The sequence below is a fragment of the Olea europaea genome, unplaced genomic scaffold (assembly GCF_002742605.1).
Source record: "Olea europaea var. sylvestris unplaced genomic scaffold, O_europaea_v1 scaffold1025, whole genome shotgun sequence".
In the NCBI taxonomy this organism is placed as follows: domain Eukaryota; kingdom Viridiplantae; phylum Streptophyta; class Magnoliopsida; order Lamiales; family Oleaceae; genus Olea; species Olea europaea.
The window spans coordinates 141,599-167,747 of record NW_019227580.1 but is presented as its reverse complement, the minus strand read 5'-3'; the positions used below and the strand labels follow the sequence as shown (position 1 = coordinate 167,747).

The 26,149-nt window shown below is 35.3% G+C and overlaps 1 protein-coding gene across 2 annotated transcripts; it reads left to right on the top strand.

Moving 5' to 3' along the window:
• Positions 1 to 16,325: 16,325 nt before the first annotated feature.
• LOC111372776 (tobamovirus multiplication protein 3-like) lies at positions 16,326 to 22,109 on the top strand. 2 transcript variants are annotated; one of them, XM_022995178.1, is made up of 11 exons: positions 16,326 to 16,715; positions 17,312 to 17,402; positions 17,508 to 17,560; positions 17,664 to 17,756; positions 17,841 to 17,912; positions 19,879 to 19,951; positions 20,035 to 20,080; positions 20,610 to 20,673; positions 20,758 to 20,811; positions 21,004 to 21,081; positions 21,708 to 22,109. In XM_022995178.1, the coding sequence occupies exons 1-11, from the start codon at positions 16,548 to 16,550 to the stop codon at positions 21,798 to 21,800; spliced, it is 885 nt and encodes a 294-aa protein (XP_022850946.1). In that variant the 5' UTR covers positions 16,326 to 16,547; the 3' UTR covers positions 21,801 to 22,109. The 2 variants fall into 2 exon arrangements, with proteins under 2 accessions (XP_022850946.1, XP_022850947.1); XM_022995179.1 differs by lacking the exon at positions 20,758 to 20,811.
• Positions 22,110 to 26,149: the final 4,040 nt, after the last annotated feature.

Here is a 26,149-nt window from a genome sequence, read left to right as displayed (position 1 = left end):
CCTCTTAACCACTTATGCGGCTCGGGAAGCTTACCATCAGACCTTGGAGCAATTTCAAGCTAACCATTTTTGCTGGTCTTATTGCTCACCATTATCATCGAATGCCTCAGTAACTTTAAGTGATGTTTTGAAACTCATTTTTTAGTCTTCAAGGATTCGAGGGATTCTTCACATTCCTTAGTCCATTTAAAGTTGTTTGAGCCCCCAATTGCCTTGAAGAAGTGATAGCACTTATCAGCTGCTCGACTCGTGAAACGATTCAATACTACTACCCGCCCCATGAGCCGTTGGACCTCCCTTTTGCTTGAGGGGCTTTTCATCTCCGGGATAGCTCGGATCTTATTTGGATTTGCTTCGATACCTTTTTGTAAAATCATGAACCTAGGAACTTTCCGCCCGCTGTTCCAAAAACACACTTCTCAGGATTGAATTTCAGCATATTCTGTCGGGCCACGTCGAACACTTTCCACAGATCAGCTACGTGGTTATCAGCCTTAACACTTTTGACAACCATATCATCAACATAAGCTTCGATTATATTTCCAATCAAGTCTTTGAAGACCTTATTCACCATTCTCTAATAAGGTGCTCCAGCATTTTTCAAGCCGAATGGCATAGCTGTGTAGTAATATGTCCCCAAGTCAATTAGAAAGCTAAGTCGTTCATGACCTAATGTAGCATCCACCAAATGATCTATCCTAGGTATCGGATATGAATCTTTGGGACATACTTTTTTCAAAGCAGTGTAATCCACGTAGATGTGCCATTTCCCATTCGACTTTTTCACGAGGACAACATTGGCCAACCATTCTGGGTACTATACTTCCCTGACAACCCCTGCATGCAACAACTTTTCAACTTCTGCCTTCACTGTGGCCTGTCGTTCCAGTGCAAGATTCCTCTTCTTTTGCCTTATAGGCTTTGCTCTCGGTGAAATACCAAGACGGTGCTGAGCGACTGACGGACTGATCCCAAGAATGTCACTTGGGCTCAACGCAAAAACATCTAAATTGTTAGATAAACACATTACTATTCTTCTTTTTCTCTGGCCTCATGTTCACCCTAATGCTGAATTCATGTCCTTCTCCTATCACAATTTTTTCTGTCATGTCAAGTGGCTCAATTCGCCTCCTCAAGGGCTCAAAATCCAACGTCATAATCTACGGTGCTCCCCTTGCTTGTATACTGTCAACATAGCACCTTCTCGAAGATTGCTGATCGCCTCTCACACACCCTACGCTGCGGTTAGTCGAGAACTTCATAACTTGATGACAAGTGGAAGGAATTGCACCAGCGACATTCAACAGAGGCCAACCATATATTGCATTGTACGCCATGGGGGTCTTAACAACAAGAAAGTTTGCTAGGATCACCACGCTTGTTGGATATGTACCCAACGTCACTGGAAGTTCTACAGCTCCCTCTGGTATAAAGTGGCTCCTCTGAATCCTTGAAGAGGAATGGACACAACCTTTAATTTTTCAAGAGAAATTTTCAATCCCACAGATGCTTCCCAAGTGAGGACGTTTGCCGCACTACCACCATCGGCCAAAACCCTTTTTACGTCAAAATTCGCTATGTCACCAACGATCACCAAAGCATCGTCATGGGATGTTGCCATACCAATCAGATCTTCTTCATTGGAATTAATATTTTTGGTGAAATCCGGTCTTATCCTGGATGGAGCAAATCTCAACAGTGCGAGCATAGCCCTTCCTAGTTGAATTCGAGTCTCTCCCTGCTGCAATCCCTCCAGCTATCACATTTATTACTCCGACCCTAGGTGGTGGTCGATCGTCGACTTTCTGTTTACCTCGATCATTTTTTACATACTTAGTCAAAAGTCCCCATTTCAATAGGCACTCGATCTGCTCCCTCAAGTGGATACATTCCTCTGTATCATGCCCATGATCCCTGTGGAATTGACAATACCCGCTCTTGTCTCTCTTGTTAGTGGAGGCTGCCATGGGCTTCAGCCAGTGGAGTTCCTTTATGTCCCGAATTTCCATCAATACCTTTGCCCATGGAGCGTTTAGAGGAGTGAAGATTTTTATCTCTTCTCGCCTCTATTTACATGTTCGTTTTTCAACTTATTCTTATCAACAGAGATTTCCACTTGGGAGTTTCTAGTTCTCGTCCTTTCCAAAGGTTTTTCATGACCCTCTCTGCTTCCTCAGCGTCCACATACTTGTCTCTCTTTTTCAATAGTTCATGCATTGACTCTGGGGGGTTTTTTGAGAGTGACATCTTAAAAGCACGATTTTGTGTCCCATTCATCAATGCAGTGACTACCGTCGACATCTGAAGATCATTTATACCCAATGTTGCCCGACTGAACCTAGCTAAATAATCTTGCAATGACTCATCTTTTTCTTGAACAACTTGCATTATTCCTATGGCGGTCTTTTTCTTCCTCTTACTGCTCATGAAGTATGCTACAAAGCTTCTAGAGAGCTCATCAAATGTTCTGATTGATCGTGGCACCAAAGTGGCTACCCAATCTTTCGCTTCCCTTCTTAGCGTCGACAGAAAGGACCGACACATCACGACATCTGGGGCTGTATACAGTCTCATCAAATCAACAAAAGTGCGTAGATGATCAAGTGGGTCAATGACTCCATCATACACTTCTATCATTGGCTGTTTGAAGCCCTTTGGTAGAGGAACCGCCATAATTTCTGGGGTGAATGGATTTTCTTCCAAAACCATCTGCCTTCGTCTATCTTTCCTCCTTGTCAATGTATCGTCAATCTTCTCGGACATTATTTTTTCCATCCTGCGCTCCAAGTCTGCCATAGGACATGTGGCCTGTGTGTATGTATGACTTCATGTGACCCTTGGTCAACAACGATTTCCTGAATGACTGGTGGGACAACTACATGGTTTGCTTGGGGTTGCCCATTTGTGTCTTGCGGCGGTGCTTCTGGCATATTATTAGATGGACTGGCTACTCTTGGCGTCTGACTTTGCAAGAGAGTTATCACAGTGGCTAACCGAGCCTCAGAAGGTTAAATTGACTCTGTGTCACATATTGAGGTTGAGGCTACGGACCTTGACCCCTGGCGACAGACTCCGACTCTGCATCGTTAGTAACCGCACGTGTATCACTCCTAATTCGTCTTCTAGACATAGCTTTTATGTTAGGTGAAGATTTCCCCACAGACGGCGCCAATGAAATAGTTCTAGTGTAACTCTGTATGTTTTTTAGTGAAAGAATTGGTTTCTTGTCCTCCGGTGATCCTGCAAAAAAAGGCTGGGGCTCCCTCCCTCGTTTTACCTCCGCGTGAGAGTCAGTAATCGTTTTTAGATAAAGGATATTAAAGAAATGAAGTAGAGATAGAGGAAAGAATTTTTCCTGGAAAAAGAAAGAACCCCTTTACCTGACACGCCCATGGGATATTTATAGGCGTCTGGCATCACGTAACCGCTGGGCAGTTGCCATCCACGTGTCCCCATCATTCTAGCATCACGTAACTGCTGGGCAGTTGTCATCCACGCGTGGCAGGGGTCGGATTAGCATAGTAATTAGGATCTAATATGACGAGCGTCACCTGACATGCCAAAGCTATCTGTACCTCATGAGCAAGTGAAGGTAGCATCGGTCGAGCTGACACTACGACAGTCGTCATTTCATGATAGGCTACTTGACATAGTAGGGTTCGCCTGAAATAGTGGGGGTCATCCTCTCTCTACTAGTCATCCTAATCAATTATTTGAAACACATGATATCACCAAGTAAATTATCAACACAATCTACGTCACTAAAAGTTCCTGCAATTTTATTGTAAATTTGAGTTTTTTGTTTGTGTTAATATATATGAAACATTAACTTTGGATCCACAGTGGTTAACTAAGTCTTGTGGCTAGGGTAGTAAGATATTTTGGTCACTATATGTGTGAAATAAATCACTAAAAATGCATACAAGTTGTTTGTGAAAATACGAATATGAATTAAGGTTTGAATAATTCTTGGTGTACATTATGGACACCATAATCCATAATGCACACATGGTGCCCCCTATTGGAGGGATGCCCGGTGGGCTAGGTGCCCCTCCAATAAGGAGGCGCCATGTGTGCATTATGGACACCATAATGGTGTCCATAATGTACACTAAACATGACCCTTAAGGTTCTGCATTAGAAAGTGACATGATGTGACACTTTTTATTTATAAAAAGATCACACACTTCTCTATTTTTACAAAAGCATTAATGATTTAACCGCTTGATTTCCCATTTCTTTATGTTGGATTTAACATTTTATTTTGAAAAATGAATGTTGCAAGTTTCATGTTTCTAAATTAACTCAGTTGTTCTATTACCTTTACATAATTTAATTTGAACCTGGAATATGAACTTATATATTTTATTTGTTCTAAATAAATTGGTATTGTTCTCATTATTTCTTTGTCTTGAATACCAATTAGAAAGTAACAGTAGAGACACTTTTTAATTAGAAAGTCGAACACTCTGTAAGTTAAATTTCTATAATAGAGTATTTTTGCTTGAGCTTATAATGAACTTATAAAAAACTTTTAACTTATATAACGAGCTACTGCAAGACGATTAGACGAATCAACTTGTCCTGGCTTTGAAAAAATGCAGCAATTGTCATTGCAATTGCTGCATTTGTCTTTGTTGCATTTAATCAAGTAAGGAAGCCACGTTGAACAACTCCATGAAAATTCAAATTTTTAAAAATTTTATTTTTCTTTAAATTTTTGATTTTTTGCATTGAGATTTTGCTTAAAAAAAGGCACTGCCACTGCCTTTCAACTTTCACACAACTTCTGCTCTCATAACACATTCTCCAAATCATCTGCTTTCATCTGTTAAGTGTTGGATTGAATATATATATATATATATATATATATAACTTTTACCATCTCATCTTCACTTATATATTTTTTATTTGGTTATTATACCATGATTGGTAGTTCATCGATCATCATCTTCTTCAAACAAAAAAATTTATTCAGTTTCTTGTCAAACCTTTAAGATCTGACAAAAACGAAAGTTATTGCACGGAATTCAATAGCATGAAACAAGAATCAAAATTATAAACTACGGATATAGTATTTCTTTAGCCTTTGATTCTACTTGTTTTATTGGCGATATATATATTTGATAACACTATATCCTAATGATGATAATTTGAGTATTATAAATGAACGATTTGTTGTTAAACACATTGCATCAAATGAGATTGCATGTCTTTTAAAATACATTAATTTGGTTATTTAAATGTTCAGTATATCATGTACTCCATTTACAGTTAACAATAATATGTTTAGTCATCTGTAACTGTTATTTTTTTCCTTTTCGTTATAGTATAATTAAATAATCATTTTCAACGTAATTTTCCTCACAATCTCTAAAACTATATTTGATGGAACTAAATTTCACTTTTTCACATAATTTTTGAACGAAATTATAAGTCTTGGAACTTTAAGGCGTTATAGAAAGGGGATAACTACCTTTTGTCGTCTATTTCAAAATGTATTTGTTTCGATTGATGATAATTGGAATATATGTGCTTTATTATATAACTTGTTAATCATGTTTCCATCTTCTATGCAATGTGAATCCCAATTTTTCAATTTAAATATGTTTTACCCTCATTATTTGAGATATTTTTAGCCTTCTTATAGTGCAGGGGTGAAGATTATTCGTTATCTTTGCCATGACGGATGTACACCAGTTATTTTTTGCCTAGCTACACGGATTCCAATCCCATCTCAAATTACGATGGCTGAACATTACTTTCATCTCAAATTATGTGTGGCCAAACATTTTTTTCACTTACTTCAAAATAATTTAAATTTTATTTTTAAAATAAATATATCCTCACTACAAGAAAGAATTATAGAATTGTGTAATTCGTACTTCGGTTCAAACTATACAAATTTACTTTTTCGGAGTGCGAAAATATATGAAACTCATATGCTCAGACACCTATGTGGGACATTGCATTTGTATGGGCCAACTTCTTCAGCTTACTTCAATGGTAGAATGCACAATAGTATCTCTATTCGATAATTTTTCAATATAGCATAGGACTTGTTCACAACATAAGTGACTCTATTGACACTCACAAACGGACGGTCTGTAGTAAAAAAAATCCTAATAAAACATGTGTTTGTGTGTGCTAGTGACTTCAAAAAGATGAAGGTGGCCTTCTTACATCTTTTAGTACAACTGCATACTTATAAGGTAGCATTTTAAGTATATTTTGTTTCTATTTATCACTGAATCGTATTTATTTCATTTTTTCTTTTGTACAAAAATACTATACATAAAATATTAATTCGCATATAATTTTTAACTCTATCTACATATAATATAGCCGATCTCATGTCTGGATAAAGGAGTATGGTTTTTATATTTTGCCCTTGTTCGGTATGGATTAAAATCTATGTCAAAGTCAATAATAAATTTTAATAACATATTTCATGAAACTCATAACTTTCAACCATACATTTCATCAATTTTTATCAAAATCTGATAAATTTTTTTTTATTTTAATCACCATCAAATAGGGGCGTTACAATTCTTTTGACAATATTTCATTTCACTCCAAGGTAAAAACATAATTTAAATGTTTTTCAAAAAAAAAAAAGGTGAGTTAGATCGAGTTTGGCTCATTTCGCCCTATACGTAAGCCTAAGTTGTCTTGCTTGGTGGGTTGAATTGAGCCTAATTGTGGAAAAGTCGAATGGCTCGCCTCCCCTAAATTGAAGCGTCTAGTATTCATTTTCGGTGTCATGCTTCAAGTGTACTTCTTCGACTTCATATTCCAATGCGAAAGGGAGCGACAAATTAAGATCTGTAGATAAAATCAGTGAGAGAGTTATTGCATTCAAGAGTGAATTTCTGATGAGAAGAGTTATTATATTCAACAGTGAATTTCTGAATCTTCTTACCTTTCCAAAAGCATTGGAGTTCAATTAGCAGAATCTCTGAATTTCACCGAGCCTACATAGCAACATTGGTCAAATCTAAGGCATGGAAGAAAGATCTAGAGGTCTTTCCACAGTTTAGAGAGAATAATTGTCTTGACTACATATTCCAAGGCAAGAATGAGAATCTAGTGTATATTAACGAATCAGGTTCTACCCAGTAATTATAGCCCTTTGATTCTTGCAAATGCTGTGTCTTTGAATTCTGTAGGAATTGGTTCAAATAATTAATCAAAAATTGAAAAATGAAAAGGTGTGACTACGTGTCAATTTCGACTAAATATTCGAAGTTGATCCGATAGTCAAATTACAAAAGTAAATAGATCAACTTATTCTACTGGTCGAGTAGATCGTCATGGTATATTTGAAATCTCAAAACCAATTCCGGATGAATGAGAAATTGTGGACCAAAGTTGGAAGAAATGAAGTGTTGCAACTTTTCGAAAGGATGCAGATTTTGGTCAAGTGTTACAATTTTTCGAAAGGATGCATGTTTTGGTCCACACTACTTCATTTGCACCCTTTCTACATCTATAAATAGGACCCTATGGACATGATTTTGGGTACACCAATTGCATTGAACATTCATTATCCTCCAGCAATTCTCTCATTTCTAATTCCATAGCATTTTCATGCATTTCTTTTGTAGAGGGGAAATTCTGTCAAAACTTTGTCGGTTTCTTGTGGTTTGAAGTACTGCTACCACAAGTTGTGAATTCATTGTATCTTGAGAGATAAGTATCATTCACCGTGAGCACCGTAGCGGGGCAATTTGTCTTAAGGAAAGAGATAACATCTTGCCTTAGACTATTCTTTATTTCTACTCCTTCTTAATCCTTATTTTGCGTAATCGTTATACCGAAACTCTGTCCAAATTTTCATTCATATAAATTGTGTTTTGATCACGCTCTTGTGGGTTAAAACTGGTCAAATAAATATATCAAAAACCAACCTTTATATAGCCCCTTTTATAAGTCGTCTCCAACAAATTTAAAACAAATTTTTGCCTCTTTGTGGTTGGTTGTGGAAAATCATTACTTTGTTTGAATAGTGTTTTGTGTACTATTCCTCCACCAATATTATTATTATTTTGTTGAACTTCTATTTGTGTAACAGAAATGACTACCATCGAGATTTCGTCAAGTCAAAATGGTTCCAGTAATGTGATAGCACCTGTGGCCATACCATTACATAATACTACTATCCCACATGGGGAAAAGCCGAAAAAATTTGCAGGAGTATACTTCAAGAGGTGGCAATAAAAGATGTTGTTTTATCTCACCACTCTTAATTTGGCTAAATTTCTAAAAGAAATTGCACCGACTGTACAAGAAGGGGAAAATAATCGTGAATCGATTATTACTTTGGATGCATAGAAACACTTGGACTTCATATGCAAGAACTATATCTTAAACGGATTGGATAATACACTATATGGGATGTATAGTTCAAATGAATCAGCCAAGGAACAATGGTATTCTTTAGAGACAAAGTACAAGACCGAGGATGCCGGAACAAAGAAGTTCATTGTCGACAAATTTTTGGACTAAAAGATGGTGGATTCCAAAACCGTGATTAGCCAAGTGCAAGAGATTCAAGTCTTGTTGCACAACATCCATGACGAGAAAATGGAATTCAGTGAATCATTCCAAGTGACTGCCATTATTGAGAAACTCCCTCCTATGTGGAGAGATTTTAAAAATTACCTCAAGCATAAACGCAAGAAAATGAACTTGGAAGAATTGATTGTGCGCTTGAGGATTGAAGAGGACAATCGAAAAATCGAACGAAGGCCGGTTGATCAAGATGGTGCAAATTTTGTTGAAATGGAACCAAAGGCAACAAACAAAAAACGAAAGGCTCCTAATTATGCACCGTTAAGAGACAATTCTAAGAAGGTTAAGAAGTTCAAAGGAAATAGTTACAACTGTGGCAAGGCTGGACATCGTTCAAGTAAATGTCGAAAGCCAAAGAAGAATGTTCAAATCCACATGATTGCAAATAACACTCTATCCGATGGACTGCAAGAAATGAGTTTATCTACCGTAATGTCCGAATGCAACATGATTGGAAATACTAGAGAATGGTGGATTGACACCGAACGCTATCCGCCATGTGTATGCGGACAAGGCGATGTTCTCCAACTATCAAGAATTGAATGGGGAACAACTATACATGGAAAATTCTGCAAGTTTCAAAGTTGAAGGATAAGACAAAGTCACTTTGAAGATGACATCCGGGAAAGAACTCGTCCTCAACAATGTCCTACATGTATCGGATATACGAAAGAATTTAGTGTCCGGATCTCTACTTAGCAAAAATGGTTTTAAACTTGTATTTGTATCTGATAAATTTGTGTTGTCTAAGAATGAGACATATGTAGGGAAATGATATACGTGTAATGGAATGCTCAAGTTGAACGTTCTTACAATTGTATCGAAGCAAGTCGTTATGAATAAAACTATAAATTCCATTACTTGCTTGAGCCTTCATCTTTGTGGCCTAGTCGATTAGGACACGTGAATTACAAATCGTTGCGCAAACTAACGAATCAAAGTTTAATTCCGGTGCATAAAATCAATCCTAATTATAAATGTGAAATATGTTTGAAGCAAAATTGGCTAAATCACTATTCCATTCAATACAAAGGAATACAACCCCTGTTGAATTGATACATAGCAATATATGCGATCTAAAATTTGTATAAACTCGAGGTGGTAAGAAATACTTTGTGATATTTATTGATGATTGTACAAAGTTTTGCTATATCTTTCTTTTGAGAAGTAAAGACGAAGTCTTAGATACATTCAAAACCTATAAGGCTGAAGTTGAAACACAACTTGAAAAACAAATAAAGAATATTCGTAGTGATAGAGGAGGTGAATATGGGGCACCATTTGAAGACTTTTGTTCTGAATATGGAATTGTTCATCAAACAACGACACCTTACTCTCCTTATCAAATGATATTGCAGAACGCAAAAATCGAACACTTATAGAAATAATGAATGTCATGTTAATAAGTTCGGGTTTATCACAGAACATGTAGGGGAGGCTATTTTAACGACAAACAATCTTCTTAATAAAATACCTCTTAAGAAAATGGAAGATACAACATATGAATTATGGAAAGGCCATCCTCCATCCTACTAATACTTGAAAGTGTGGGGGTGTTTGGCTAAGGTTGAGGTACCTAAGCCTAAATAAGTGAAAATTAGTCCTAAAACGATAGATTGCATATTTATTGGATACGCCAATAATAGTGGCGCATATCGATTTCTTGTACACAAATTCGAAATACAAGACGTACACGAAAGGACCATAATTAAATCAAGGAATGCGACATTCTTTGAAAATATTTTTCCTTGCAAAGATAAGGAAAATACGAGTTCCAACAAGAGAACATATGAAACTACCAATGGAACTTCAAATGAGGAAGAACCAAGGCGTAGTAAAAGGGCTAAGACTTCTAAGACGTTTGACCCAGATTTTCTAACCTATATGGTAGAAGATGATCCAAGATGGAGCAATGTTTACATCGGAAGCACCGCATTGGAAAGAAGCTATCAATAATGAGATAGATTTTATAATGCAAACCATACATGGGAGTTGGTTGATTTACCTCCCGGTAACAAACCTTTAGAATGTAAATGGATATTCAAAAAGAAATTGAAACCTGATGGATCCATTGATAAATATAAGGTTAGATTGGTTGCTAAAGGATATAGGCAAAAAGAAGGACTTGACTTTTTTGATACCTACTCACCCGTGACTAGAATCACGTCGATAATGTTGTTAATTGCAATTGCGGCAATACACAATCTTTAGATTCATCAAATGAATGTAAAAATAGCATTCATAAACGGTGAATTAGAAGAGGAGATTTACATGGAACAACCTGAAGTGTTCATTTCTCATAACTAAAAATATAATGTGTGTAAACTTGTTAAGTCCTTGTATGGATTAAAACATCCCCTAAACAATGGCAACAAAAGTTGGACAAAACAATGTTGTCAAATGGACTCAAGATCAACGAATGTGACAAATATGTATATATTAAACATGCATAGAATGCCTATGTAATTGTATGTCTATAGGTGGACGACATATTAATAATGGGCAATAGTCACGAAATGTTGCTTAACACCAAAAAGATGCTAACAAAGCATTTCGATATGAAAGATATGGGTGTGCCAGATGTAATCCTAGAGATTAAAATCTCTAAAACGCAGGATGGAATTGTACTTTTACAATCTCACTATTAGAAAAAGTACTTAAGAAGTTTGAGATGTCTGAGGACAGTCCTGCGAGAACTCCTCTTGATCCGACTATGTACTTAGTCAAGAATACAGGAGAACGCATATCACAACTAAGGTATTTACAAATAATTGACAGTCTTATGTATATTACAAACTGTACTCGACCAGATATTGCTTTTGCGGTGAATCAACTTAGTAAATTTACAAGTAATCCAAACCGTGATCATTGGAAGGCTTTGATGAGGGTTCTAAGATACTTGAAGTATACTTTAACCTATGGATTACACTTCACAAAATATCCTGCGGTACTAGAAGGATATTGTGATGCGAATTGAATATCCGATATGAAGGATTCCAAATCTACTAGTGGTTATGTATTCACCATTGGTGGAGCTGTTGTATCATAGAAATCAACAAAGCAAATGTGCATAGCTCGATCAACGATAGAATCTGAGTTTATTGCTTTGGACAAAGCTGGAGAAGAAGCAGAATGACTTCGAAATTTCTTAGAAGATGTTCCATGTTAGCCCAAGCCAATACCTGTGATAAGTATACATTGTGATAGTCAATCAGTAATTGGAAGGGCTCGAAGCAACATGTATAATGGTAAATCTAGACATATTCATCGTAGACACAACACCATTAAGCAACTGATCTCAAATGACATTATCTCCATAGATTATGTGAAATCAAAGGAGAATATTGCGGATCCACTTACAAAAAGTTTGCCTAGAGATCAAGTGCGTTTCATATCAAGAGGAATGATATTAAAGCCTACTATGTAAGAGTTTTTGCAATGGTAACCCTACCTTGTTCACTGGAGATCCCAATATCTTGATTCAAAGGGACAACTAAGTTGTGAAAATTCCATGAAGCACTTAGGAAATTAGAATTCCTAACTCATTTCTATGATACTAAAGTGCTTTCTGCGGAGTGGATAGATGCTAAGATTGTCTTTTAATAATTTCTATATTTTGCTTAAGTTAAGTGGAGTAGGACAAAATACTCTTAATAGGAGGTCACCTATGTAAGTGTGAAGTGGAGCCGCTTCGATAAGAATTGTTTAAGGTTTGAATTCTCTAAATACTTATGAAATCAAGAAGGGCTCATGGCCAAAATGAACCAAGTCATGAGAATTAAGTACAGAATATGGAAGATATCTGTGTGAGTATTGTTGTCTTGACTTACACTAAAGGTTGAGTGGTTCAAGACCTATGGTTCACCAATTAGCCGAGTAAGTCCGATAATATTTCACTAAGGGAGGTTTAAGGCCAGAAGCCACCATCCCTGATGCAGTATTTCTTCGCACCATCTCTACATTGCATCATATCATTGCATTTAAATATGCGTACCCGAATTTCCATTGTGGAGGATTGTAGGAATTGGTTCAAATAATTAACCAAAAATTGAAAAATGAAAATGTGTGTAAAAGTGGAAAGTAAAAGTGTGTGACTACGTGTCAATTTCGATCAAATATTCGGACTTGATCCGATGGTCAAATTACAAAAGTAAATAGACCAACTTATTCTACTCGTCGAGTAGATCGTCGTGGTATATTCGGAATCTCAAAATCAATTTCAGATGAATGAAAAATTGCGGACCAAAGTTGGAAGAAATGAAAAGATACAGGTTTTGGCCAAGTGTTACAACTTTTCGAAAGGATGCATGTTTTGATCCATACTACTTCATTTGCACTCTTTCTACATATATAAATAGGACCCTGCGGACATGGTTTTGGGTACACTAATTTCATTGAGTATTCATTCTCTGCTTGCAATTCTTTCATTTCTAATCCTATAGCATTTTCATGCATTTCCTTTGTAAAGGGGAAATTCTGTCAAAAGTTCGTCGGTTTCTTGTGGTTTGAAGTGTTGCTACCACAAGTTGTGAATCCATTGTATCTTAGGAGATAAGTGTCATTCACCGTGAGCACTGTAGCGGGGTAATTTGTCTTAAGGAAAGAAAAACATCTCGCTTTAGATTATTCTCTATTTCTACTCATTCTTAATCCTTGTTTTGCGTAATTGTTATACCAAAACTCTGTCCAAATTTTCATTCATATAAATTGTGTTTTGATCACGCTCTTGTAGGTTAAAATTGATCAAACAAATATATCAAAAACCAACTCTTACATAGCCCTTGTTATAAGTCGTCTCCAACAAATTTTTCGAAGAAGGTTTAGTCGTTCACTATAAAGAAATTGGGTAGCCAAAACTCCAATGCAGCTAAATGCTTTTGAAGTGACAATAATCTTTAAATTCTTAACGGCTACATATCATGCCTAATTACACTGTTGGTGAGATGTGCAAGGAATTGTTGTTTATCAATACAAAAAAATAAAAATAAAAATGTTAAGTTTAATTCGCAGGAGGGTAATTAAATTTTATGAAGATTAGAAAAGAAATGAAAGAAGAAGGAGAAAAAGAAAGTAATGAAAAGAAATCTGAGGCAAATGATTAACACTTTTTCTTTAAGACAAAATTGTCCGCAACGGTGCTAATGGATTACGACACTTGTTTCCCATGATACAGCGGATACAACTTGTGGGAGAAGTACTTTGAACCAAAAGTAACAACAAACTCAAATGAAATTCTTCCCTTTACAAGAAAATGATTTTTGGAGGGTTTTTGCAAGAATTTTTGATATAATACTCAATGCAAATGATATGGTTGCACAATGGATGTCCAAATGGTCCTATTTATACAAGAGGAGAGGTTGTGAGTGAAGTAACATGCTCCAAACTCAGCAACCTTTACGAATGGAAATATCCCTTGCTTGTCGTTGGCCTATCGCTCGAGCACTAGCGACAAATTTTCAATAGAAAATTTTCATCCACTTGTTGCTCGAGTGATGGTCTTAACGCTTGAGCGCCAGGTGAGCGACAGTGTTAGGCAAATTTTTCGGCAAGATAGTCTATTTATATTTGTAATTTGACTATCTGATCAAGTTCGAATATTTAACTGAAATTGCACAAAGTCACTTTTCATGTTTTATACTTGACCAAATTTTTCAATCCTTAAACCAAATTCCAACACACTCACTATATCACTACTCACCCACAAACATGACATTCTGCAATATTCTATAACTCTATAAATCCAACACATGGGGAAAATGAAAAAGGAAGTTGAAAATTGTTAGTTTGGTGCAAAATCGAATTTTCCCATTTTCTCTTTATCTGCTTCGTCGTTATTCTTCTCTTATCAGAATTCTTCTTCTATTCTTCCTTCTATGAATATGTCTTCCACTCCCTCAGTTATGCTTCTTCTTCACAGTTAAAGTACTATAATTCCTCTTCTCTTATCTGAGTTCATCTTATCTTACTTTTCTAAATCTACTTCTCTTCTTTATCTCTATCATTTGTGAATCTAGTTTCCTCTTCTCTTACTTCTCAGAATGTGTCTCCATTTCTCTATCTCTTCTTACTCTGCTAGTCCATCTTTTCTTGTCTATATTTGTTCTTTTACTTGAAAGTGTGGGGGTGTTTTTTTTGGGGGGGGGGGGGGGGGGGCAGGGCAGGGCTGTAGTCCCCCCAAGCCCAACAACTTTTTTTTAAAGGTAGTTTTTATTTTTTTGGTAAAAAACCAGTTTTTATGTGTAAATTTTTTTCCACGTAATAGCCTAGTTTGAAATTTTATATTCCGATTTTGGATCTAATCCTGGATATGTCCCTATCAACGATTACTTTCAATTGAGTGTTATTTTAAGTTGTTTTTGATTAAAGTTGAGCTCCAACCATAACCCTACACCGTTGAATCCACTCCATAATGTTTCAGAACATCTCAAAGTGACTCTCTATTTTTAAAGAGTATATTCTATCATTTGAAAAGCACCTTTAAATTTAGAAAGTTAAAATTTTGAAGTACTCAAACAAACTCTTTATATTTAACATTTAATTTTACTATTCCCAAAAAATATTTATTATTTTTCAACATCTTTTATTTTAACTAACGTTTTTCTAGATTATTTTATTATTTCCTTACATTAAAAATTAAAACACTTAGAATGCATTTAATTATAGAGGGTGGAAATTTAGAGAACCAAACCCACTCTCTAAATTAAAAAGTTAATTTAAAGAGTTTCTTAGAGTATCTCAAAGAAACTTTCTAATTTTGAAGAGAATATTCTATCATTTAGAGAGCATCTATAAATTTAAAGAGTTAAAATTGTGAACTACTCCAACAAGCGCTTAATATTTAACACTTAATTTTATTAGATCCAAAAAAATATTTATTATTTTTCTCCTTCTTTAGTTCAACTAGCTCTTCTCTATATAATTTTATAATTTTTCTATATTGAAAATTGAAATACTTTGAATGTAGTTAATTATAGAGAGTGAATTTGAAGAGTCAAGCTCATTCTCTAAATTAAAATGTTAATTTAAAAATTCACTTAAAACATGATTTTAAGAGTTGATTATTTACAATAGAGAGCTTTTCATATTTAAAGAATCTATTGAAAATGCTCTTAGAACATAATTTGAAGGGTTATCTCTTTAAAATAGAAAGTATATCATATTTATGGAGTCTCTTGAAAATGCTCTAAACATTGACGTTACAGTGAAACCCTAAAATCGAATAAACAATTCAAGCGACGAAATAATAAACCCCTTGCATTAAACTTCGAACAATTTTTTTTTATTGCCACTCTGGAATTCTCAATTTTACATTGAAAACAAAACAAGAAATTCAACACCTTATTTTATCATTTTATGATTTTTTCCCTCTTTTATTAGATTGAGTTCTTTTTCTTCGCTAGACTCTTTATATTATGCAAAGGCGATAGGCTAAAAAAAAAAAAATCAAACTGAGTTACTATGCCCACAAACTAATTGTTAAATTAGAATTCTAATTACAAAACTACTTTAACTCATAATCGATATATTAATTTAATTGAATCCAATTTTTCAATCTCCATAATATAATAGCTAGTTTAACAAGAAGTTATTTTCTTTTACTGTTAGGGTGACGTCATAAATATTAGGATGTGAATTAATCTATTTGTCCATTGAGGTTGCCTTTAATATTATAGCTAGTTTAACAAGAAGTTATTTTCTTTTACTGTTAGGGTGACGTCATAAATATTAGGATGTGAATTAATCTATTTGTCCATTGAGGTTGCCTTTAATGTCTTAATCCTGTGTGCTGGATTTCGGAGATTACTTGTGATCCTTGTTAGATTGAGACCACGCAATCGCCTTCGAATTTCCTCCAAAAGCCATCCCCACCCATCACAACGATATTGATAACTTTACGCTTTTCAAGGAACAATCAATTTAACCACTCCTTTTTCGATAATCGGAGAATAAATTACTATTACAGGTCTCCGGCAATGTCGCTTACCGGAGCGGAGATGGTTCGCACATCGGCGGCTACGGTGATGCTAAGCCTTAAAGATGCCACGAGTTGGTGGGATGTTATGAATGAGTCACCCGTTTGGCAGGATCGCATATTTCACGTCCTCGCTTGCCTTTGTGGAATTGTCGCCGCCTTTGCTCTTGTAATTAAATTCACTACTTTTTATTTGATAGTCGAATATTTGAGGATGTGAATTTTAAGTTTCCTTTGCAATGTTTTTTCATATTGTTTCTCCTGTCCCTTTTTCGTATAAATATTTTGTTGTGAATTGCAAGTTGAATTCTTCTTTCCATGAACGAATAAAAAGAAAACAAAATGCATTTAATTTTTAATTACCAGGTAAAATTACTGGTTTCCTTTTTTTTTTTCCTTAATAATAAATGTTTCACTTGAAGCCATAAATTTGAAAAGAAATTAAGCTTTTCTTTGTCTTGATCTCACAAAATACACTGTAATTTTCAGCTAGCCAATAAAGTATTGATAATTTCCCTGTAAGTTGCAATAAAATTTGATATCAAGGTGGGCAATTTCCTGAAAGTTCTCGACCTAGACTATGGATTTATTTTTGTTTGAATTGATCTCTTGCAACCTGTTGACAAGAAAACAAGGAATGAAAAAAATCTTTGTTTCTTTATTTGAATAAAATTACTTAGTACCTATCTCTACGAAATTGATTTTCAAGTGCTTCACTTATTCTGTTTGTATAGTTTTTACTAAGCTGGAATGTGTTCATTCTAGGTACAATTGGTAAGGATACAATTGAGAATACCAGAGTATGGTTGGACCACACAGAAAGTCTTTCATTTTCTCAATTTCTTTGTCAATGCGGGTTTGTACCTATTTTATGTTATAGGCTTATAAGTTTTGTAATCATAATTTTGATTTGTGGTACGATTTTGGCTCTAAACTGAAAAACCCTTTTTTGTTTGTTTAGTTCGATGCTTAGTATTTGCATTTCGCAGGAACGTACAAAAGTTGAATCCAGAGGTAGGAAATAATCACTATCAACTTTAACACATGTTATTGCTTTTGTCTGTATTCTGTTATTAATAGTTGTCTGATATATTGTTTGCCATTATGTTTTTCATAGATTCTCCAACATATCTTGCTTGATATGCCAAGTCTTGTGTTCTTCTCCACATATGCACTGCTAGTGTTGTTCTGGGCAGAAATTTATTACCAGGTTGGATTATTATATTTATTTTTAATGCATTTTGTCATTACTTTACAATGAATTATTCTAACTCATTTTTTTATTTTTTGGTAGGCACGTGCTGTATCAACCGACGGTCTAAGGCCTACGTTCTGCACAATTAATATAGTGGTATATGCCATTCAGGTGAAAACTCTTGCCCAAATATGTTCCAGTAAGTGGGAGGTTTTTGATAAGAATGCAATCTATGAGGCATAGATGGTTCCGAAAATGGATTTTCTTGTCAGCTTTTTCATTTTCCCAATTAGATCTTGTTATGCTGCCATTTGTTTGTTCTATCTATGCAGAGAATAATTAAAGAACCATCATTGGATACAATGTTTAAAAGGAATAACAAAAACATACAACGATTAGTGATATTCAGTCACAGTTCTCCCTTTTCTGTCTCTTCCTTTTCCTCTTATGTCAGAGGGAGGGGGAAGAGGGGGTGGGGTGAGGGGCGATGTTCTTTCAGTAATATGCATTAAGTAGGCTTCCACTATGATACATTCTTGAAGTACCTATCTTTAGGATATTTTTAGTGCATCTTTGCCTTCACTTTATGGATAATGTTATATGTGGCGCAGCTTGAATTGTTGATTTATGTTCATTTTTAATGCGTCTGCCATTCCTTTAATCTTTTGTATGCATCTCTATATTCAAAAGCAACTTGTTGATTTATGTTCACATTGGATGCATCTGCTGTTGGATATTGTGCTTTCACTTCTGGTGTGATTGCGTGAGTAATTTCCTTCTAAATTTTTCCTTGCTGTCTAAAACTTTATTCTTTGTCTTCTGCCTTATCCTACTTTTGTCAATTTCCTTTTAATTTCTGTTCTTGGAACATTTATTGTGGCAGTCCTTGTATATATGCCAGTTTGGATCCTCTAACATAGCCCTTGAAGAGGATTTGACCATCTTGAAGTCTATTTATCAAATGACTATTACTTTACATCCCTTTTTGGTGAACCATAATATATGTAGAAAGAAATCCACCTGTAGTAGGTTAGGTCAAATTTGAGGTGTTCTGGTTTGTATGAGGCTGGTGTCTTGCTGTGATGACATTTGAATTAGCTCAACATGTTGCCAGTTGCAATTATCTCATATGGCTGTGGAGATAAGAATAAGCAATGCAATTTGGATTGTCACGAAATTGATCTTTTGAACTTTCATATGGTCAAAACTTGGAGAGTATTGAGTGGATTCTACTCTGGCTTTTCCTTCTGTTGAGTCATTGTTGTGACTTTCTGTGGTCAGGAGAAAATGTGCAATATGATCATAGACAAATCCCTTATGATACGGTATATCCAGCTAGGTCATTGATAGAGTGAATACATCTGCCATTTTTTCAAATCTCCCTTCCAATTCAAAATCGTGGGTAATGTGTATCCTTTCCTATTCTGGTCATGGAAGAAGGGAGACTGGGAGGCATATGCTGACCATTAGTCAAATTCAGTTGTTCTTGGAAGTAAATTTGTTATCTGGACATGGTTTTAAGTTTCATTTCTATGCAATTGAAACTTTGTAGATTTTAAAAATCAGTTAATTCATTTTCTTTACCTCGTGTTTCTTTTCTATAACTTCCAAAGTGGAAACAACGTTTCGAAACTTTTAATCATGGTTCAGAGACTCTTTTATGGCTTAAATTTCTCTTCTATGTAATATCAAATTACTATAACTTATCTACATCAATTATGGCTTCTCAAGATGACTGAAAGGATAGTTATCATGGGTTGACATCATGATGTGTTTAAGATACCTCTATTTACAAAACAGAAAATTTCTGTATGATTTCATTATAGTTAATGTAAAGGCGACGCTCAAATAAAAAATGAAACTTCAGTACAATTATTTTACACCGACCAATTAAGTTCAAAGCCGCTCTAAAGTAGGACTTAGTTAATTACTAAATAGTTGATCAAATTTTTGTTGTTATACGTAGTTATGTTGCGAGTCATATATACGCTGCATACATTAGAATGTGATGCTATGGCAAAATTCTAATCAATTGACAGTAGTGAGTGCTGATACAATTTTTATATGAATTGCTATGTATAGGTATCTGAAGTTTGCACTTATTGGTAGACTAACTGTATGTTATAATTTCTTTCAGATACTTTTGTGGCTAACTATATGGTGGAAGCCTGTCCCAGTTCTGATAATCTTGTCAAAGATGTTCTTTGCAGGTTCATATTTCAGATTTTCCATTAAGTTATATTGTGTATGCATTATTAACTTTGAGGTACTAAAAGCATACATCAATTGGCAGGCGTGTCTTTATTTGCAGCTCTGGGATTTCTTGTTTATGGTGGAAGGTAATAATGTTCTCTCACTTTGATAATTGACTCTGGTTCTGGAAGTAAACTTCTTGAACAATGTAAATAAAATACAAAGTTGGAACACAATCATATGCACTATCACCTTCTCTCACCTTCCAATAATGTATAGGGTTTTAGTTAAGTTCTCTTATTGGTTGGTATGCGGTGAACTCATAAATCATAAATTTGTTTCTATGACCAAAAAACTTGCTTCCTTGCACATCTTTTTCTATTGGAAGTACGATAATATTGTGTACAGAAGGTTCCTCGAGATAAGAAAAAGCTGGCTTCTACTGTGGTTATGTTAATTATCCATGCACCAGCCATATATAATAACGATAATCTTGTAATGGAGTATTATTCTAATTTCTAACTATGAACATATATGTTGATCAGAAAGGAAAATTAGGTTATATATTTGGTATTATTTTGTGGATATATATTTGCTATCTGCTAGGTACAAGGGTTTTGTGGATGCTTTATATAATCAGTGTGATTTTTAACTCTTATTTCTTTCTTCATGCAGGTTGTTCTTAATGTTACAGCGATTCCCTGTAGAATCAAAAGGGAGGCGCAAGAAGCTACAGGAGGTATGTTCCAAGTTACATGACATTTTCTTATCTCTTCAAGCATTTACTTAACTTTTGTTTCCCCTGACTTCTTCACACATTCAGGTTGGCTATGTAACCACAATATGTTTTACATGTTTTCTCATTCGCTGTATTATGGTAAGCCCAGTCTTCTTCATTACTTAGCATCTTATTTTGTGGTTGAGCTGCAGATGTAAAGTGTTAAAAAACTTAATTTATTACTAATCCTAAAGGAGATGCTGCTGTTGATGAAGCACATAATATAAGCTTTTCTCAAATAATTATTTTTCCAAGTATCTTATGTTTCTATTACTGTGTCATTGTGTGCAGATGTGCTTTAATGCATTTGACAAAGCCACAGATCTGGATGTTTTGGATCATCCTGTTTTAAACTTACTATATTACCTGGTAAGTTTTGTTAATTACTATAACTAGTTTTAATTTATTTATGATAGAGGTTGATGTTAATACCATAATACTGGTAGACAGCTAGAATAACTGTCAAGATTTCAAGAAACCTTTTGTACAAATGGTGTTCGTGCTCTGGGTATTGATATAATTTCATATGTTGACTTCTTATTATCTTGGCACGGTGGATGAGAGCCTTTATCTAGTTCTGGAAATCTATTACTATTCAAAACCAGGGAAAACAAATATTGAAGACGCTTTCAGATTTCTTTTTGTTTTGTTTTTCCTTTTCTTTCTTTTTGTTTGAAGTTTTCAACATTCTTGCATGTTATATTCTAGTTGAACTTATTTCTTTACTTCTTAATTTTCTATCGTATTTATCCTCAATTTAGATATTATGCCTCTGTTTGGTGTAGCTAAAAATCAGATTTTAGTATATTTTGATAAAAGTTGATGAAATGTATGATAGAAAAGCGGTGGGTTCATGAAATGTGTGGCCTTTTCTTCTTAAAACTGTCTTATAAAATGTGCTGTTATCTTACCGTTGTTTGACTTAGATGTGTCTTCCTTTTTTAGAAAATTAACATTTTTAGCATGTCTGACATGACAATTCTAATAATTTGCAGTTAGTAGAGATAATACCTTCTTCGCTTGTCCTCTTCATACTGAGGAAGTTGCCTCCAAAACGCTCAGTCACACAATATCAGCCCTTCCTTTGATTGCAAAGAGATGTTAAATGATGGGAAAAAATATGGAGTTGGCATTTAAGACAAACTTCTGCCTGAAACGGAATTCAAAAACGTGAGAATCGCCAGTTTGGCAAGAAATGGCGGGCCAACTATTAAGTTTGTTCTCACTTCACAAATTGTAGATCTTCAGCGAATTGTGAACTAATAGAGAATGGTGAAAATTGGGGTACTTTTAAAATTGACCTAGTCAAAGGTCCTTATTTCCACTTTGACTCTTAAAAACTTGAAAATTATCACATTAACCTCTTGAATGGTAAAAGACAGAGATGTCCTTAAATATATTATATAATTACAAAATATTGGATAATTTAAATGACATTATTACCCTCTTAGTTAATAATTAAAAATCAAACACTTCCCTACTTATAAAATTGCAGAACGAGTTTCGAACACAAAAAAACTCTCGTTTTTCATCTGTTTGAACCTCAAAATATCAAAAAACTTCAAATGTCTAAGCTAGAATTTTTTTTCAGATTAATTACTTTTATCAGTAAGTATATTTTTACACATGTTTAATTTCGATTTCAGTAGTGTACGTTTGAGTAGTTAAATAACACGGTAGTTAGTAGAATTTTTTTTTTAACAGATCTATAATTTTTTTCTTTAGAACCATAGAAAAATAAAAAGTCATACGCAAAATAAACAGTTTAGTGATTAACTGTGAGATGTTAACGAAGACTGTTAGATTGCCGGCTGTCAAAAGACCGTCTAACAGTCGACTGTTAGTCGGTTGTTTCTCACATTAACAGCTGACTGTCAGTCGATTGTTTTTTTGACTGTTTTACGAATTTTTTATTATGTGGTTGTATTGCAATTCTCGTAACAGAGAGAACATCATATGCGGAAGTGTACCAGGATTTGCAAAATAAGCTGAATGTCAATTCTTCTCAGTACGATATGCAACTGAGATATTTATTCAATGGTTATTGGGATTCGTCCATTCCGATGCTACCTATATTTGTTACTAATGATGTTGAATTGAATTATTTGTTAGAATTGAATAAAATGCATAGGACTCCGACTGTTCTTGGCATGACTTTAGTTAAGAAGGTGTTGTCGAAGGTGAACGCGAAGATTCAGATAGAGCGGATAATAATGTCCGAGATTTTTGGGAGACAGTGGAGATAGTTCCTGCAGATGCTGTGGTTATTCCCGCGACAGTTGCTACTGATCGTGAAGTCACTATTACGCACAGAATTTCGTCGACAGTTGAGGACAACGAAAACATAAATGATTTTACAAATGAAAATTTAATTGCTTTATCCCAACAGAGACCTGAGTGGGGTGGGAGCTCAGGGGGTGGAACAAGTGGGCCGTCCTTCAATTCTTCGCTTGTGGCTCTCGATGATGAGGATTTGTATGTCAAGCAACTATTTGAAACCAAGAAAGATTTGCAGAAAGCTGTACAACGGATGACATTAAAATATAACTTTGAGTTTAAGGTAAATAAATCAACCAAGTCATTATTGACAATTGCCTGCATTGACGACAATTGCAATTGGCGCTTGATAGTGATTAAGATGGACACGAATGAGTGTTTTGTAGTTCGCAAATATGCACGGAAATATACTTGCGAAGTGAGAATTTGTCGAAATGATCACAGGCAAGTTTGAGCATGATTTATTGGTCGACGGATAAGGCACAAGTATCAGGACCTATGGACGATCTACAAACTTTCAGATATCATTAACGACGTCCGTCGAGAATATGGAGTGGTCATAAGCTACCAGAAAGCCTAGAAGACCAAAGAATGTGCGTTGAAAGATTTAATGGGATCGGTTGAGGAGAGATATGCTAAATTGACCAGATATTGTCATAACATGGGAACAACTAATCGTGGCACGATATTTTTTATTGAGACGGGGGTGATAATTATTTTAAGTATTTCTTCATGGTTCTCAGACAATGTATTCGGGGTTTTCGAAATGCAATGCGACCCGTAATTCTAGTTGATGGTACAACTCTGAAAGCTAAATATCAAGGCAAATTAATTATTGCTACATGTCAAGATGCCAACATCCAAATTTACCATATTGCATTCGGCATAGTCGACAACGAGAATGATTTGTCCATGCATTGGTTCTTTTCTAAACTGAGGGAAGTGATCGGAGAAGTCGAAGACCTTGCCTTTGTAATCGATCAGGGACAGTCTATAATAAACAGTATCGCTGAAGTTTTTCCCGAGGCACATCATGAGTATTGCATGTACCATATACAAAGTAATTTGAAGACTAGATATCGGGGTAAAGACATCGTTTCATTGTTCAGGGGAGCAGCCGAAGCTTACAATGTCGAAGAGTGTAACAAGTTTATGTTCGAGATAGGAAGTAAATCATTACCGGCGTTGGAGTCTCTGACGAACATGGTGATCGAACATTGGACGCAGTTATACTTTCCAGGACATCGATACAACATGATGACGTCGAATAACACGGAGTCTCTCAATGCATTGTTTAAGAAGGATCAAGAGTTACCAATTCTCGCAATAATTGAGAACATTCGTAACAAGCTGCAACAGTGGTTTCATGACCAACGTGCGGCATCACAGAGTTGCACTAGCGTGTTGGCCTCAGCTCAAGAAGAGAAACTCTTTAAGGTGATAGAGGTTGCGAGGAAGTTGAATGTGGAAGCACTAGATGAGTTCCGCTTCTCCGTGCAATGTGCACGTAATATGACATATATGATGGGCTTGACTGATAACACATGCACTTGTACGAGATTTCGATTGGAGAGTTTTCCATGTGAGCATGCAATTACGGTGGCCATGTATCGAGGCTTTGTAGCGAGAACGCTATGCTCTTTGTATTATTCGACTGAGTCTTGAAGAACATCATATGTTGAGACTATATTTCCTCTGTCGAATGAAGCTGAATGGGAAGTTCCCAAGCACATTCTCCCGTTTCATAATTTGTTACCACCAGCAGTTGAACTGCGTGGTCCTGGACGTCCAAATATATCTAGAATACCATCTATCAGACTGTTTCCTCGACCCCGTAGGTGTGGCAACTGCAGAGCCATATGATATACTCGACAATTTTGTACCAGTCAAATTTTCCTAAATAACAATTAGACAGGTACGTTAAATGAATAATATTTTCGTTTACTTTACACTGTTTAATATTTGTTTTTCATAAATGTTCAATGTTCGATATTTATTCTTGATAAATGGTATTTATAATGATTCATATGAAAAAAATAGTTCCATACTCGGCATATGTGTAAAATAACAAAAAATCAACTTACAGAAAAAATATTTAAATTTTCAATGTGAATGTTATATATATTGAACACAAATTTACAATTATTTCATAATCACAAAAGATAATTAAATTTATAATTCGAATGTTACATATATTTAATACAAATTTACGGGTCATCATTAAATTCGAACAAATCACAAGCTAGCTTCTTTCTCCAGTTCTGTATCCACGATTGGTTGATTCCATCAACCTTATGTCCTATACTTAAAAATTCAACGTACTTAATGACAAATATGCCATAGTTACCGCTACAATTGAACAAGAATGGATCAGTTCAGTACTATGTAGCTAAAAACTAAATCTGAAAGATGAAAACAACAAAGTTCAAACACTTACCTTATGGATTGTCGCGCTGTCGTCGTGTTTCGAACAATCCGCAATTGTCCTGTACAGTCATCCTCGCTCGTCTGGCCATCATAGGAACAATTATTGCTACGGACTCCAGGTTTTGCTCCAGTTGGCCTTGTGTTAAACATGAATGATCTGGATCGTACACATATATAGTCGTGTCAGCAAAAACGATCTCCAGCGTAACATAGTGATTATTGATGCACGCTGGAATGTACATTTGTGTACAACCCTCCCATGATTTTCCCCCGACACTCGACGACATTCGTATGACCCACTTAAGCATATATTCTGGCACTGTGTATTCGTTACACATAAGTTGGAGCGACTGATACTTTATGGTAACGGCATGCAGGAACTCGGTGTTTAATATGATTCGACCATGGACGTCAAATGATTTTGGATGTCTTTAAACTCGATCTCGCAGCAAGTCCATGGTCAGGTCAATGTGTTGCATCAGGAAACACCAAAAAAATATGAGTTATTCATTTAATAAAAACAAAGTGACGTATAAATAAAAAACATGAAATGAATAGTTCACTTACATCGTCGGTGAGCCAAGCTCCCGAAGTGGTGATATCGTGGAATCACTTGTAAGTGTCTGAGACTGTCCTATGACCTATCGTGCGGCTAACTCTGAAAAAACAGGAAAATGCTAAAATAAGCATAGACGAGTTAGCGTACAGTACTTTATTAAAATCATACAATACT

What these genes read in the sequence shown, in the direction of transcription:
- LOC111372776 (XM_022995178.1), top strand. Translation starts at nt 16,548, where the DNA reads ATGTCGCTTACCGGAGCGGAGATGGTTCGCACATCGGCGGCTACGGTG. An exon ending in TACAAAAGTTGAATCCAGAG is followed by an intron (nt 17,561 to 17,663) that starts GTAGGAAATAAT and finishes TGTTTTTCATAG; the next exon opens with ATTCTCCAACATATCTTGCT. An exon ending in TTCTCATTCGCTGTATTATG is followed by an intron (nt 20,812 to 21,003) that starts GTAAGCCCAGTC and finishes CATTGTGTGCAG; the next exon opens with ATGTGCTTTAATGCATTTGA.